Here is a 12,919-nt window from a genome sequence, read left to right as displayed (position 1 = left end):
GCAAGGTATTAAAGAGAAATGCAAGAGCACAGAATAGAAGTAGGCAAACAGCAATATTTCCAAAGAAAATGCACAATAATCAAACAAGCCTCCAAGAGATAAAGAAAGTTGTAGGAAGAATCTGAAGGAACAGCTGGACTTTACTTCATCAGAAGAGGACACCGAGATAAACGATCAAAATATTCTTGACGATAATGAAGAGGATGACATAGAAACAGATTGTGAAATATGTTTAATTTGTGAAAAATTTGGGAAAGACGTAGAACTCTGGTATTGATGCACAGGCTTTGGTATCTGGGCATATGCAGAATGTAGTGGCTGGGAATTTCCGGATGGTTACCTTTTGTGATCTGTGTTTGAGAAGAAGAAATACAAAATGAAAAAGTTTAAGGTTTTCATGCGTCATGTTTGTGTTTTTGATTAAAATATATATAATAAAATTCAGGTCAATACACAAAACTATATTTGGATGTTAAAATTTAAAATTTAAATGTGTTTAAAATTTTAAATTTGCGCTATTCATCACTATAAGGATGTTACATTAGAGCGCTTTCATTCATTTCACAACATGTTTCGATGTAATACATCATCTTCAGGTGTTGTTTTTTAAAACTATTTAATATTATAATGCATGCTTTTCAATATATGAAATGAATGAAAGCGCTCTAATGTAACATCCTTATAGTGATGAATAGCGCAAATTTAAAATTTTAAACACATTTAAATTTTAAATTTTAACATCCAAATATAGTTTTGTGTATTGACCTGAATTTTATTATATATATTTTAATTAAAATGAAAAAGGTTATTGAAGACTTCTTTCTTAACATTCCGGTAGAATTTGTACTTTCAAATGATTTAGACGTATACACATTTAGTAAACCAACTATTACTTACTAAGAAAACACATTTTATTCACTCATTATATTATTTACTTAAGTGACATCTTGAAGCTCAAATAGTGACCGTCATTACCCCTAAAGGTGGAGAATACCGGTCAAAGCTACGTCTTCATTTATAATTTCCTAAAGACTTTTTGTTGCGATCATCGTATTTTATACTGCATACTTAATAAGTAAACCCTTCAGACTAAATTCCAGTTTATATAAAGTTTCAACTTTGCTTATACTTCGATCTATCTAGCTTTACTCTTAAGTGACCACCATTTGCCCATTCTCCCCTATTTCGAATACCAGACTAAAAGGACAAATCATCGTGTTGACAAAAACAAGCAGATCATCATTTGCTTCTGCAAAGTATGTGCAACCTTCAGTGACCTTAGTTCTTATCTTATTGATTAGGAAATAATTCTCGTATCTAAAAACCAATCAGAATGTAGTATGTCATGCACACGGGATAAAACACATGAAAATTTTAAACTGGATGAAAAAATTAACAGCTAAACAAACAATAAGTTTGTTAATGATGTTAAGTCACATTAATTGAAAACTGGTGCATTTGCAGGCATTCTCTAAATTTTAAGGGATTTAATTCCATTCTGTGAACAGTCTGGTGACTTTTTATTAGCATAAATATTTGGTAACAAATGGAATAGATCTCTATCAGAATGGCTGACATCAAGGCTCTATTATAATTCCAAACCGTCGTACTTATGCTTTATAGAACGTAAATGTTTCAATATAAACGTGGTGATAATTGAGAGTGACGGAAAATTGGGCCCAGTCCTTCCCGATATCCATGGACAGGGTATTTAAATAGACCACGACAACATCCTCTCCTATTCCATTTTACACCACTGTCACTCGTGTCTTCGATATGGCGGACTAAATAACCAAAGAATTATGTTAAACTGCATTAGCTTTGTCACATTAATACTGTCTTTGTTCCGTGCTTCTACAGTGGAAACTTCTAATAGATGCGAGGTGCTGATAATCACGAAACATAGGAAGAACAAATGCATAGCAGCAGGATGAAAATAAACCTGCCCAGAAATACTGGGCCATCAGTTCACTGACCGCTCCAGAACAACAGCTGACGCCAACTCGGAGATCCAGAATGAAGATGGCTGTCTTCTCGGCTGCTGCGCTGTAGTCTGGTAGAAATTCACCGACATTTCAGATACAGAAGCAGCAAGCACCTCTGAAACGCCCAGAAGAACCCAGAAGGCAGACAACTTCTAATTCCTATTGAGCTGCTATAAATGGGTTCAGTGGAGGAGGGCGCTTTTGTTACAATCCTGGGCGAATTTTCGGTAACCGGATCGAGCCGAATGACTTATTCGTGAAATTTATTTCAGTTGTCGGAATTACTGAAAATTTATGCCCCCAGTCCGTATGTCTAAACATTCATTTGAGCGTTTTTGTTCAATTTTGAATTCCACAAGCCTGACTACAAAAACGTGTTTGGTCGACTGATGAGTTCTGGTTGTTAATTGCACATGTTGGCCACTAGGGGCGCCAACATCGATAACAATATTATTAACTCAGTGGAGATGTCATGCAGGTGAAAGAAAGTTTATTATTTGGTTATGTTTGTACTAGAGTTGGATGGTTGCTGCCTCTTGCCTTCTGCTGTTACCTATACAGTGCTGGAAGATGTGCCACGGAGTTCGCATTCCGAACGTCAGCTGTTCCCTCCTACTTCTCGTCCTGGCGGCCACTTCCGCAGGTAAGTAAGTACTTGTCACATCCGGAAGAGGCGATACAATCGGTTCGTTACAGAGTTTATTAAGGCTTTGACCGGGATGTTCTTTTGTTAAATCTTATGTGGTACCGCCTGATTCGACTTCTAATGGTTAAGTGAAGTGTTTTCTTCGCGGTACGGTCTGGATTCGTAAATATTATGAAGACGAGCTTCGGCTTCAAAGGGTTAACCAGCTGATTTTCGTAATGGTGAGGTGTAGTGTTTTCTTCGCGGTACGGTCTGGATTCGTAAATATTATGAAGCCGACGAAGACTCGCCTGCGAGCAGCAAAGCAGGTAACATCGTACCCTCGTCGCTGAGCAGCGGTCAGCGTGGGACCTACCAGGAACCGTGCGGGCATTGGACGCCCAACCCCGCACGCCGAGAAGGATAAGAAGCGATCACTTACATACGCCGTGCCTACCCGGCGGTGTCACCTCGGTTGAAACCTAACGGTGATAACACACGCCGAGGTGATAGCTCTGGTCACACCCTCCCCGGCTGGGGCGATTTGGTGAGACCGGGCTTCTACTTCGATATCACTCCCCCCTCCCCATTAGTAAGCTGGTGTCGGTAAGTGCCCCAGCTTACTAATGACCAAACCTAAAGTTAGACTGGACCCTCCCGGGATCCGGCGTACGCTTGACGTTGGTGGTCCTTCCAGTGCCAGCGTCAAGCCAAGGAAACCTCGCACCAAAAAGACCACCGTTTCGGACACCCTAAGAGATAAAACCACCTCCAAACCACCCAAAAAACCCAGACAAACGCGGAGATCTCCGTCTACCTCTGACGATCTAAACACGTCCTTTTTGTCTGACTCCTCTGACGAAATAGCCCATATCTGTGGTTTGACCCACCATCAGGAACCAAACCAAAAACCCTCTACAAGCAGCCCCTCAGGCACACACAAACTGACTGTGGAAGCAGACATCCACTGTTCCCAGGGTGGTTCTGGATTGTCACGTAACCTCGGGGACGCCCCCGCAAGGAAGGCAGACCCAGTCTCTGTGCGGGCTCCTTCCGAACCCGCAGAGATCGACGGGATCCGGGTAGACGAGGACTTCACCGTCCAAATCTCCCGGAAAACCAAAAAGCTCTTAGCGAAGGGGGTCTCTGCTCCGGTGTCGGTCGAGGCCATCAACACTTCACTGCCTCCCTCTCCCGCTCCGCAGTCTCCAGTCCAAACAGCCCCCAAGACTCAATCTCCCGGGACCTACTTAACTGCACCACGGGACAAGATTCCGCCCGTGGTCATCCACTACAATTTTGAGGGCGACATGACGAAGCTGAACAAAGACTTTCACTCGTCATTCCAACCCCTAGGTTTCACTTCCTATCGCATAAAGTCTGGTATAGCCTGCCAGACGTCCACTCTGAAAGACTACATGAATCTTCAGAAATTCCTGAAAGATAGGAAAGTGCCGTTTAATCTTCTCCAAAACACAAACTCGAAACCTTTCAAAGCCGTCATAAAAGGGATCCCCCCCTCCACTCCTCCCAAAGTCATTCAAGAAGAGCTGCAGGCAATGGGATTTCTTGTGCAGAACGTCATCCCCATGACTGCGTGGCGAGACAAGAGCCCATTGTCCATGCACATTTTAGAGCTGGAAAATGTCCCCCAAAGCCACAAAATACTCGACCTGAAGAGCCTCTGTTATATTAAGACAAAAGTGGAGCCATACAAGACTCGGACCGTCCCGCCTCAGTGCGCGCGGTGCCAGCAATTCTACCACGTGGCGGCCAGCTGTCAGGCCCCTCCGGCCTGCGGCTACTGCTCCGGGAGTCATTGCTCATGGGAGTGCACGGCCCGACTCGAGCCGGATTTCATCCCAACTTGCGCCCTTTGCAAGATCGGCGACCACAGCCCCAGATTCCGGGGCTGCCCATTTTTCCAGTCCCTTATGGATAAAGAGGGCAGGCTCAACCAGAAGAAGGCCACGGGTAAACCCCCCAACGCTGGTCCTGTCCGACAGCCAGCCCTCCCCAGACCCCCAAGTTATAACAACAGAAACTTTCCGGCCATGCGTGTGACCAACGCCTGGAACAGACCACTGGTCTTCGGCACCCAAACGGGTACGCCGACGCATACATCTTTCGTGCAGCCATCAAATATTCCTTTCCACTGCCAATTTATTCCGAACCAAGTGCACTCTCCTGCCGCACAACCCAGGAATCTGGACCCACGGACCCCCAACCCCTCTCACAGAACCTGCTCACCCCGCGGCTCTAACTTGGCTCAGTTGCCCCAGTACTCCGAGGAAAATCCCGAACCACAACAGCCCTCTCGCAGAACCCCTTCTCCTTCTTCAGAAGTGGAGAGAGACGGGATTACAACGAACATTTCCCAATCGGCCGCACCTAAAAGGACAAAGACCAGACCCGACACACCGACTCACCCCCACAGACAAGGACAAAAGCGTACCGAAACGGGACCCCAGTCACTGCCTGACCACCGTCCGCCAGCACAGACAAACAGCCGGATCCCGTTGCCACGTCAGCAGCGCTTAGGAAACTCCTACACCGACCGCCAAACCAGAGACTTTGTCAATATAGTCAGGTCGTTCAATCCTTCTTTCTCTTTCCAGTGCCTCCTCCAATCACTAACAGCCATGCTCTTTCAGTTTGCCCAACATCCCTACGAAAGTGCCCTCCCTGTCATCTTCAACACCTTCCTAACCCAATTGCTCGGCATCAATTATGGCTTCCCTGTCTAATAATACAAACATAGTGTTTTGGAATGCCAGGGGCATCCGCAATAAAAAATCCGAATTCTTCAGATACTTGGAATCAAACAACATCCCAATAGCCCTATTGAATGAAACGCACCTAAAGTCAACTGTGAAATTCAAATGCCCCAACTATCATGTGTACAGGTCCGACAGAGAGGAGCGACCAGGTGGGGGCACAGCTATCTTAATACGAAAGGAAATCAAACATTCGGAAATCCTTCTACCAAAATTACAGCACATGGAAGCCACTGCGATCCAGCTGCATATTAACAAGGAACTGATTACGTTAATTTCGATCTATAACCCTCCGGGCCAATTAGTGGAGAGGGACCTCGACCTTCTACTCCAAACGGGCAATAAAGTTATTCTTGCGGGCGACTTCAACGCGAAGCACAACTTGTGGCATTCCATCAGGAGAAACGCGCCGGGACAAACATTGCTCAACCACTACAACAAAAATAACTACTTAATCGCCGCCCCCATTAACCCTACTCACGTTCCGGATAACGACCCGGCAAGCGCTGACGTCTTGGAACCCGCGGTCTTAAACAACGTCCAATCCCACCATGACATCAAAACCTTAGGCTTTCTGTCCCACTCGGATCACAAACCTGTCCTGCTAACAATACGTGGCCCAGTTCAAACCGACCTCCCGAAAACCACGTTTGTCTATAAAGCCGCTAACTGGCAACTCTTCCAGTCTGTGGTTAACAACAACTTAAACACCACACTCTTAGCAAACAACGCGACACCTCCGGAAATAGACTACGCAGTCACCCACCTTACCAACGTACTTCAACATCTTCTGTGTGTGAATGGAGTAATTGTTGGGATGCCACGGAGAAACCGGGGAAGCCCCCGGAGGAAAACTCCGTGTTGCCTAGACCACGGCCTTGCCCAACACAAGTTATAAATTCGGGCACCGCCGGGAATCGAACCCGAGACCCCAGGATTACAAGGCCAGCGTTCTAACCGGCAGACCACCGTGCATCAATCAATCAGTTCCAAGCAAAACCAGGACCTTCAGTTCAATGCAAATAGCACTGTCGACACGACTGCTAATCCGGGAACGTAATAAATTGCGAACCACGTGGCAAAGGACGCACAACGTCGCCCTTCGCCCCCGCATAAACGCCCTAAAACAACAAATAGACGCGGCCATCAAAAATCAGCTAAACGACACCTGGCAACATACGCTGCAAGGGCTAGACACCAGTAATAACGGCGATATTTGGCGAATTACGAAAAGTTTAACAAATAGCACCACCTGCATACCCCCCTTGAAATTTAACGGTAGATCCGCCGTCACTCATGACGAAAAGGTGAACCTCTTTGCCGACACGCTACAGGACATCTTTACGACCAACACGGACTTAGACCGTGATTTCACTCAACAGACCGAGCTCACTGTCAGGGATTTTCTAACCCAACCCCCCGCCCCGTCGGTAAGAAAAACAAACCACAAAGAATTAGGCTGGATAATTCGCCATCTCAAATCGCGCAAAGCAGCTGGTCCCGATGGCATACAGAATACCGTTCTGAGGAACTTGCCCCCACCAGCCCTCAAATTCATAGCCACGCTTTTCAACGCCTCAATAGCAAACAACTACTTCCCGTCTCAGTGGAAGGTTGCTAAAATAATCATGCTTCCCAAGCCGGACAAGGATCAGTCCTCGCCACTTAATTACAGGCCCATCAGCCTCCTAAATTCGCTAGCCAAAATATTAGAAAAAATAATCTTGAAACGCTTAAATGCACAGCTAACAGAATTAAACTTAATACGGGAGGAGCAATATGGATTTAAAAAAGGTCACTCAACCACTCACGCGCTGACACGCCTCATTGAACGCATTACCCTGGGATTCAATAACAACAAAACAACACTAGCCCTCTTTTTGGACATAGAAAGAGCTTTCGACAAGGTGTGGACAACCGGACTCATTTCTAAACTCATCAGGGCCGGAATTCCCGCACAGTTTGTCCACATTATATACAACTACCTAAATAACAGAGTCTTCACGGTTGTCCATGGAAATTCGGAATCCACACGGCGACCCATTCAGGCAGGAGTCCCCCAAGGCAGCCTGTTAGGGCCAGTTTTATTTAATATTTATATAAATGATTTACCAATCATAGAAAATGATAATAATGTGGCCGTCTCGATTTACGCTGATGATACGAGCGTCACTGCTCGATCAGGCAGCGTACAGTTGGCGGCATTTAAACTGAATAAAGCCATTACAACTTTCGAGCCTTGGTTTGAAAAATGGAGGATTAAGATTAACGTTCATAAATGCGCGGTGACATTATTCTCTAAACGGCTGTCGCACCTCCGCAGCGAAGTACCTCCCCTGAAGATCTTTGGAGCAACCATCCCCCGGGTAAATGAAGCCAAATACCTTGGCGTCATCCTGGACCGCAAACTCACCTACAGATCACACATAAGTAAAGCAGTGTGCAGAGCCAACCATAGGCTTAGCCAACTCTACCCAATCCTTAACAAGTCCTCCTCCATCAACATCAACCTAGCACTTACAATCTATAAGACACTCCTCCGCCCAATAATAACGTACGCGGCCCCTGCATGGGGACACGCGGCCAAAACTCACATTAGTAAGCTCCAAGTTTTTCAGAACAAGGTGCTCAGAATTATAACGAAACTCCCAAGGGTAACGTTAATCGAAATCTTACATGAGCAAACTGGCATGGAGACGTTCCGCAACCATGTCAGGAAGCTAGCAAACAAATTTTATGCTAAAAGTCAAGCGAGTGAGAACTCCCAAATTAGGCAGTTAGGTCAATATGACCCCATTTACGATAAATACCAGCGACCGCGGGCCCTACTAGGGGGCTGATCCTGCACATACCCAACAAATTACACATATTTAAATAAAGTAAAGTCCATTTTGGGCAAAACCCTACTGATTTTAGCCAGCCGTTCATCGGAGGACGCTCCAGCGGAACTCCTGCCATGGACCAGACCACGAAACCATCAGCTGAAGAAGACCACGGAAACACGGATGACCTGCATCCATCACATTGTGTTTTATTATTGCACCAGATGTACCTGACTTTATCAATAAAGCCCATGGCACAAGTTAGGGAAACCTAGGGGTCGTACTAATCTCTCTTTTGTCTGCCGGATCGCTGGCTAGTAGTCAGCGCGCACCCGGAAGGTCCTGCGACCGGCCATCTCGACACAGGTTTTCCTTGGTTTTCCTCTGTCTTCAAGCAAATGCTGAGATGGTTCCCAAGTTCCAAGTTGCCACTGCAAGCTTCTCATGCAGCCCTCCCGATTTAAATTAATCAAAATTTACCACCCCTTAACGCCGTCAAAATTTACCCCCCTCCCCTCAGTAGGAACTACTAAATTATGTATTAAACTTCCAAATTAATAGCCTCAGCTTTCGCTAATACAAAGTTCAAAATTCCGTCTTTCATGCCAATCATCACACTAACGCCTTCACTCTTACATTATCCTTAACAGAAGGACGAGCGGGCATTGCCTGGGGACCTTCTAGCTATAAGATGCTCTTTCTCCCCCCCAGATATCGAAGTGTCTCTCACTTCTCCCCCACCAATTTCCTCTTTCTCTCTCTCTCTCTCTTCTCTCTTCGGCTTCAAAGGGTTAACCAGCTGATTTTCGTAATGGTGAGGTGAAGTGTTTTCTTCGCGGTACGGACTGAATACATAAATAATATTTAGACGATCTTCGGCTTCAAAGAGTTAAAGGATTTATACACAGTAATTCATGTTCCCGTGTGAGCCTTTATGGGATGCTTGACGATTTCGAAACAAAGCTGAGCATCAATGTAAACCAGAGTCTAAAGAACAAAGTCTCATATGCGGAACAAATATGGAAGTTCATTAAATTGTTCAAGATCGGAGGAGAGGCGGTGGTTATCCGTAATAAAAATATACATTTCTCTACGATCTGGAACTCTGCAACATTTTCTGCGTGGTGTGTAAGTAATTGCAAATACAAATATTAAACCCTTGAGTTCCACATTAAGTCCTACCCAGCAAACCTCAAATCTCGTTGTTATTAAATGTCAGATCTCCGAGAAAAAGCTTAGCCAATCCATATTCGACGAACGGATGAGGAGTTATAACAAGAGACATAAAAATCGACACGAGCTACGTACGTGCTTATGCAATCGTTCATTTTCCGTCTGTGATAAACAACGCTTAAAAATTTAGCTGAGGCATGACATGGTCTACTGAGATTCAATCCACTGTGTAACTTAATAACAATTACGAAGTTCGCCGAGATCATTTCTGTCTTCTGTGTTGTTGCGCTGTGTAGTCTGGTCGATGTTAACCAACGTTTCAGAGGTCATACTGCCTCCATCATCAGGGCGATGAGTATGAAGATTTCTGTCTTCTGGGTTGTTGCGCTGTGTAGTCTGGTCGATGTTAACCAACGTTTCAGAGGTCATACTGCCTCCATCATCAGGGCGATGAGTATGAAGATTTCTGTCTTCTGGGTTGTTGCGCTGTGTAGTCTGGTCGATGTTAACCAACGTTTCAGAGGTCATACTGCCTCCGTCATCAGAGTATGAAGATTTCCGTCTTCTGGGTTGTTGCGCTGTGTAGTCTGGTCGATGTTTACCAACGTTTCAGAGGTCATACTGCCTCCGTCATCAGGGCGATTCTTAGTATGAAGATTCCTGTCTTCTGGGTTGTTGCGCTGTGTAGTCTGGTCGATGTTAGCCAACGTTTCAGAGGTCATACTGCCTCCATCATCAGGGCGATGAGTATGAGGATTTCTGTCTTCTGGGTTGTTGCGCTGTGTAGTCTGGTCGATGTTTACCAACGTTTCAGAGGTCATACTGCCTCCGTCATCAGGGCGATTAAAAATATGAAGATTTCTGTCTTCTGGGTTGTTGCGCTGTGTAGTCTGGTCGATGTTTACCAACGTTTCAGATGTCATACTGCCTCCGTCATCAGGGCGATTAAAAATATGAAGATTTCTGTCTTCTGGGTTGTTGCGCTGTGTAGTCTGGTCGATGTTTACCAACGTTTCAGATGTCATACTGCCTCCGTCATCAGGGCGATTAAAAATATGAAGATTTCTGTCTTCTGGGTTGTTGCGCTGTGTAGTCTGGTCGATGTTAGCCAACGTTTCAGAGGTCATACTGCCTCCATCATCAGGGCGATGAGTATGAGGATTTCTGTCTTCTGGGTTGTTGCGCTGTGTAGTCTGGTCGATGTTTACCAACGTTTCAGAGGTCATACTGCCTCCGTCATCAGGGCGATTAAAAATATGAAGATTCCTGTCTTCTGGGTTGTTGCGCTGTGTAGTCTGGTCGATGTTAGCCAACGTTTCAGAGGTCATACTGCCTCCGTCATCAGGGCGATTAAAAATATGAAGATTTCTGTCTTCTGGGTTGTTGCGCTGTGTAGTCTGGTCGATGTTAGCCAACGTTTCAGAGGTCATACTGCCTCCGTCATCAGGGCGATTAAAAATATGAAGATTTCTGTCTTCTGGGTTGTTGCGCTGTGAAGTCTGGTCGATGTTAACCAACGTTTCAGAGGTCATACTGCCTCCATCATCAGGGCGATGAGTATGAAGATTTCTGTCTTCTGGGTTGTTGCGCTGTGTAGTCTGGTCGATGTTAGCCAACGTTTCAGAGGTCATACTGCCTCCGTCATCAGGGCGATTAAAAATATGAAGATTCCTGTCTTCTGGGTTGTTGCGCTGTGAAGTCTGGTCGATGTTAACCAACGTTTCAGAGGTCATACTGCCTCCATCATCAGGGCGATGAGTATGAAGATTTCTGTCTTCTGGGTTGTTGCGCTGTGTAGTCTGGTCGATGTTAGCCAACGTTTCAGAGGTCATACTGCCTCCGTCATCAGGGCGATTAAAAATATGAAGATTTCTGTCTTCTGGGTTGTTGCGCTGTGAAGTCTGGTCGATGTTAACCAACGTTTCAGAGGTCATACTGCCTCCATCATCAGGGCGATGAGTATGAAGATTTCTGTCTTCTGGGTTGTTGCGCTGTGTAGTCTGGTCGATGTTTACCAACGTTTCAGAGGTCATACTGCCTCCATCATCAGGGCGATGAGTATGAGGATTTCTGTCTTCTGGGTTGTTGCGCTGTGTAGTCTGGTCGATGTTTACCAACGTTTCAGAGGTCATACTGCCTCCATCATCAGAGTATGAAGATTTCTGTCTTCTGGGTTGTTGCGCTGTGTAGTCTGGTCGATGTTTACCAAAGTTTCAGAGGTCATACTGCCTCCATCATCAGGGCGATGAGTATGAGGATTTCTGTCTTCTGGGTTGTTACGCTGTGTAGTCTGGTCGATGTTTACCAAAGTTTCAGAGGTCATACTGCCTCCATCATCAGGGCGATGAGTATGAGGATTTCTGTCTTCTGGGTTGTTGTGCTGTGTAGTCTGGTCGATGTTAGCCAACGTTTCAGAGGTCATACTGCCTCCGTCATCAGGGCGATTAAAAATATGAAGATTTCTGTCTTCTGGGTTGTTGCGCTGTGAAGTCTGGTCGATGTTTACCGACGTTTTTGAGGTCATACTGCCTCCGTCATCAGGGCGATCGCCTGAACTTTTAAATTCTAATATTCGTCTCGCTGTAAACATAGCACAATTTTCTCCGTCACCATGACATTGAGCTGTTAAGACACTGTTTTGTGAGGAGTATTTGATACAGATGACGTTTGGGAGTTGGGTCTATTGTTGTCATCACATGACTGTCTTTATATCAGCAGCAGATTTTCTTATTGATCTGAGATTGCCGACAATTTCAGAAATCATACCAAAACTCTTTGAATACCAGCGCGACCGTAGTTTTAAACCCGAGCAGGGAACTTGGAATGAGAGTTTCTCTTGGTATCCGTCAGTCCCTCCAGACGAGTTCTCGTCCTCTCCTCTCTCTACGCCTGCCTTGAATTCGTCTATCCATCGTGTGCTCGGTCTTCTCCTGGGTATTCTTCCACTTATTTTAATTTCCAGTAATTTTTTTGCTGTTCCATGCCCATCCATTTTTTTAACACATCCACGCCATCTCAATCCACTTCTGCCGATTTGGTTTGTCTACTGAGCTCGCCCCCGAAGTATGTGTTATAATAGTTTATATTGCAATGGTTCTGAACGAAATTTGGATAAAATCTGTCACGAAGTCAAATTCCTGTTTTGATGGAAATCTGCCTGAAGAGAGAACGCAAACCCAGGCGATGGCGGACAGCAGGTATCGTTGCCAGTTGTAAGTAGGATAACAATCATGACCTATATTTCCACTCGCAGGCGAAGGTACTTCTAACCTGCGACACCCGTAGTTATTGTACGTACTCCGGAACAGTTAATTTACTGAACCATGCAGGATCCTGTTCATATGGACCTGTCCTCAGACAGAACACTAAATAATAATAAGATGAGGTGGTCTAGCGGTTAGAACGCTGGCCTTGTAATCCTGGGGTCTCGGGTTCGATTCCCGGCGGTGCCCGAATTTATAACTTGTGTTGGGCAAGGCCGTGGTCTAGGCAACACGGAGTTTTCCTCCGTGGCATCCCAACAATTACTCCATTCAC

At 45.4% G+C, this 12,919-nt stretch overlaps 1 protein-coding gene across 6 annotated transcripts in view; it reads left to right on the top strand.

Moving 5' to 3' along the window:
* Window positions 1-12,919, top strand: part of LOC110829765 (uncharacterized) — a 90,775-nt gene that overhangs the window by 49,859 nt on the left and 27,997 nt on the right. For 5 of the 6 annotated variants that reach the window (XM_087344564.1, XM_087344561.1, XM_087344562.1 and 2 more), the window contains one exon: window positions 2,502-2,628. In XM_087344564.1, coding sequence (XP_087200690.1) covers window positions 2,502-2,628 — 127 coding nt within the window. The remainder of the gene's footprint in view (window positions 1-2,501; window positions 2,629-12,919) is intronic. The other variant, XM_087344563.1, reaches the window with a different exon arrangement.

Source organism: Zootermopsis nevadensis, unplaced genomic scaffold (genome assembly GCF_977971745.1).
Source record: "Zootermopsis nevadensis isolate Lab colony 2312 unplaced genomic scaffold, Znev_1.0 Znev_ptg000007l, whole genome shotgun sequence".
NCBI classification, from domain to species: domain Eukaryota; kingdom Metazoa; phylum Arthropoda; class Insecta; order Blattodea; family Termopsidae; genus Zootermopsis; species Zootermopsis nevadensis.
Note: the sequence above shows the minus strand (reverse complement) of the source record. Positions and strands in the feature narration are given on the sequence as shown.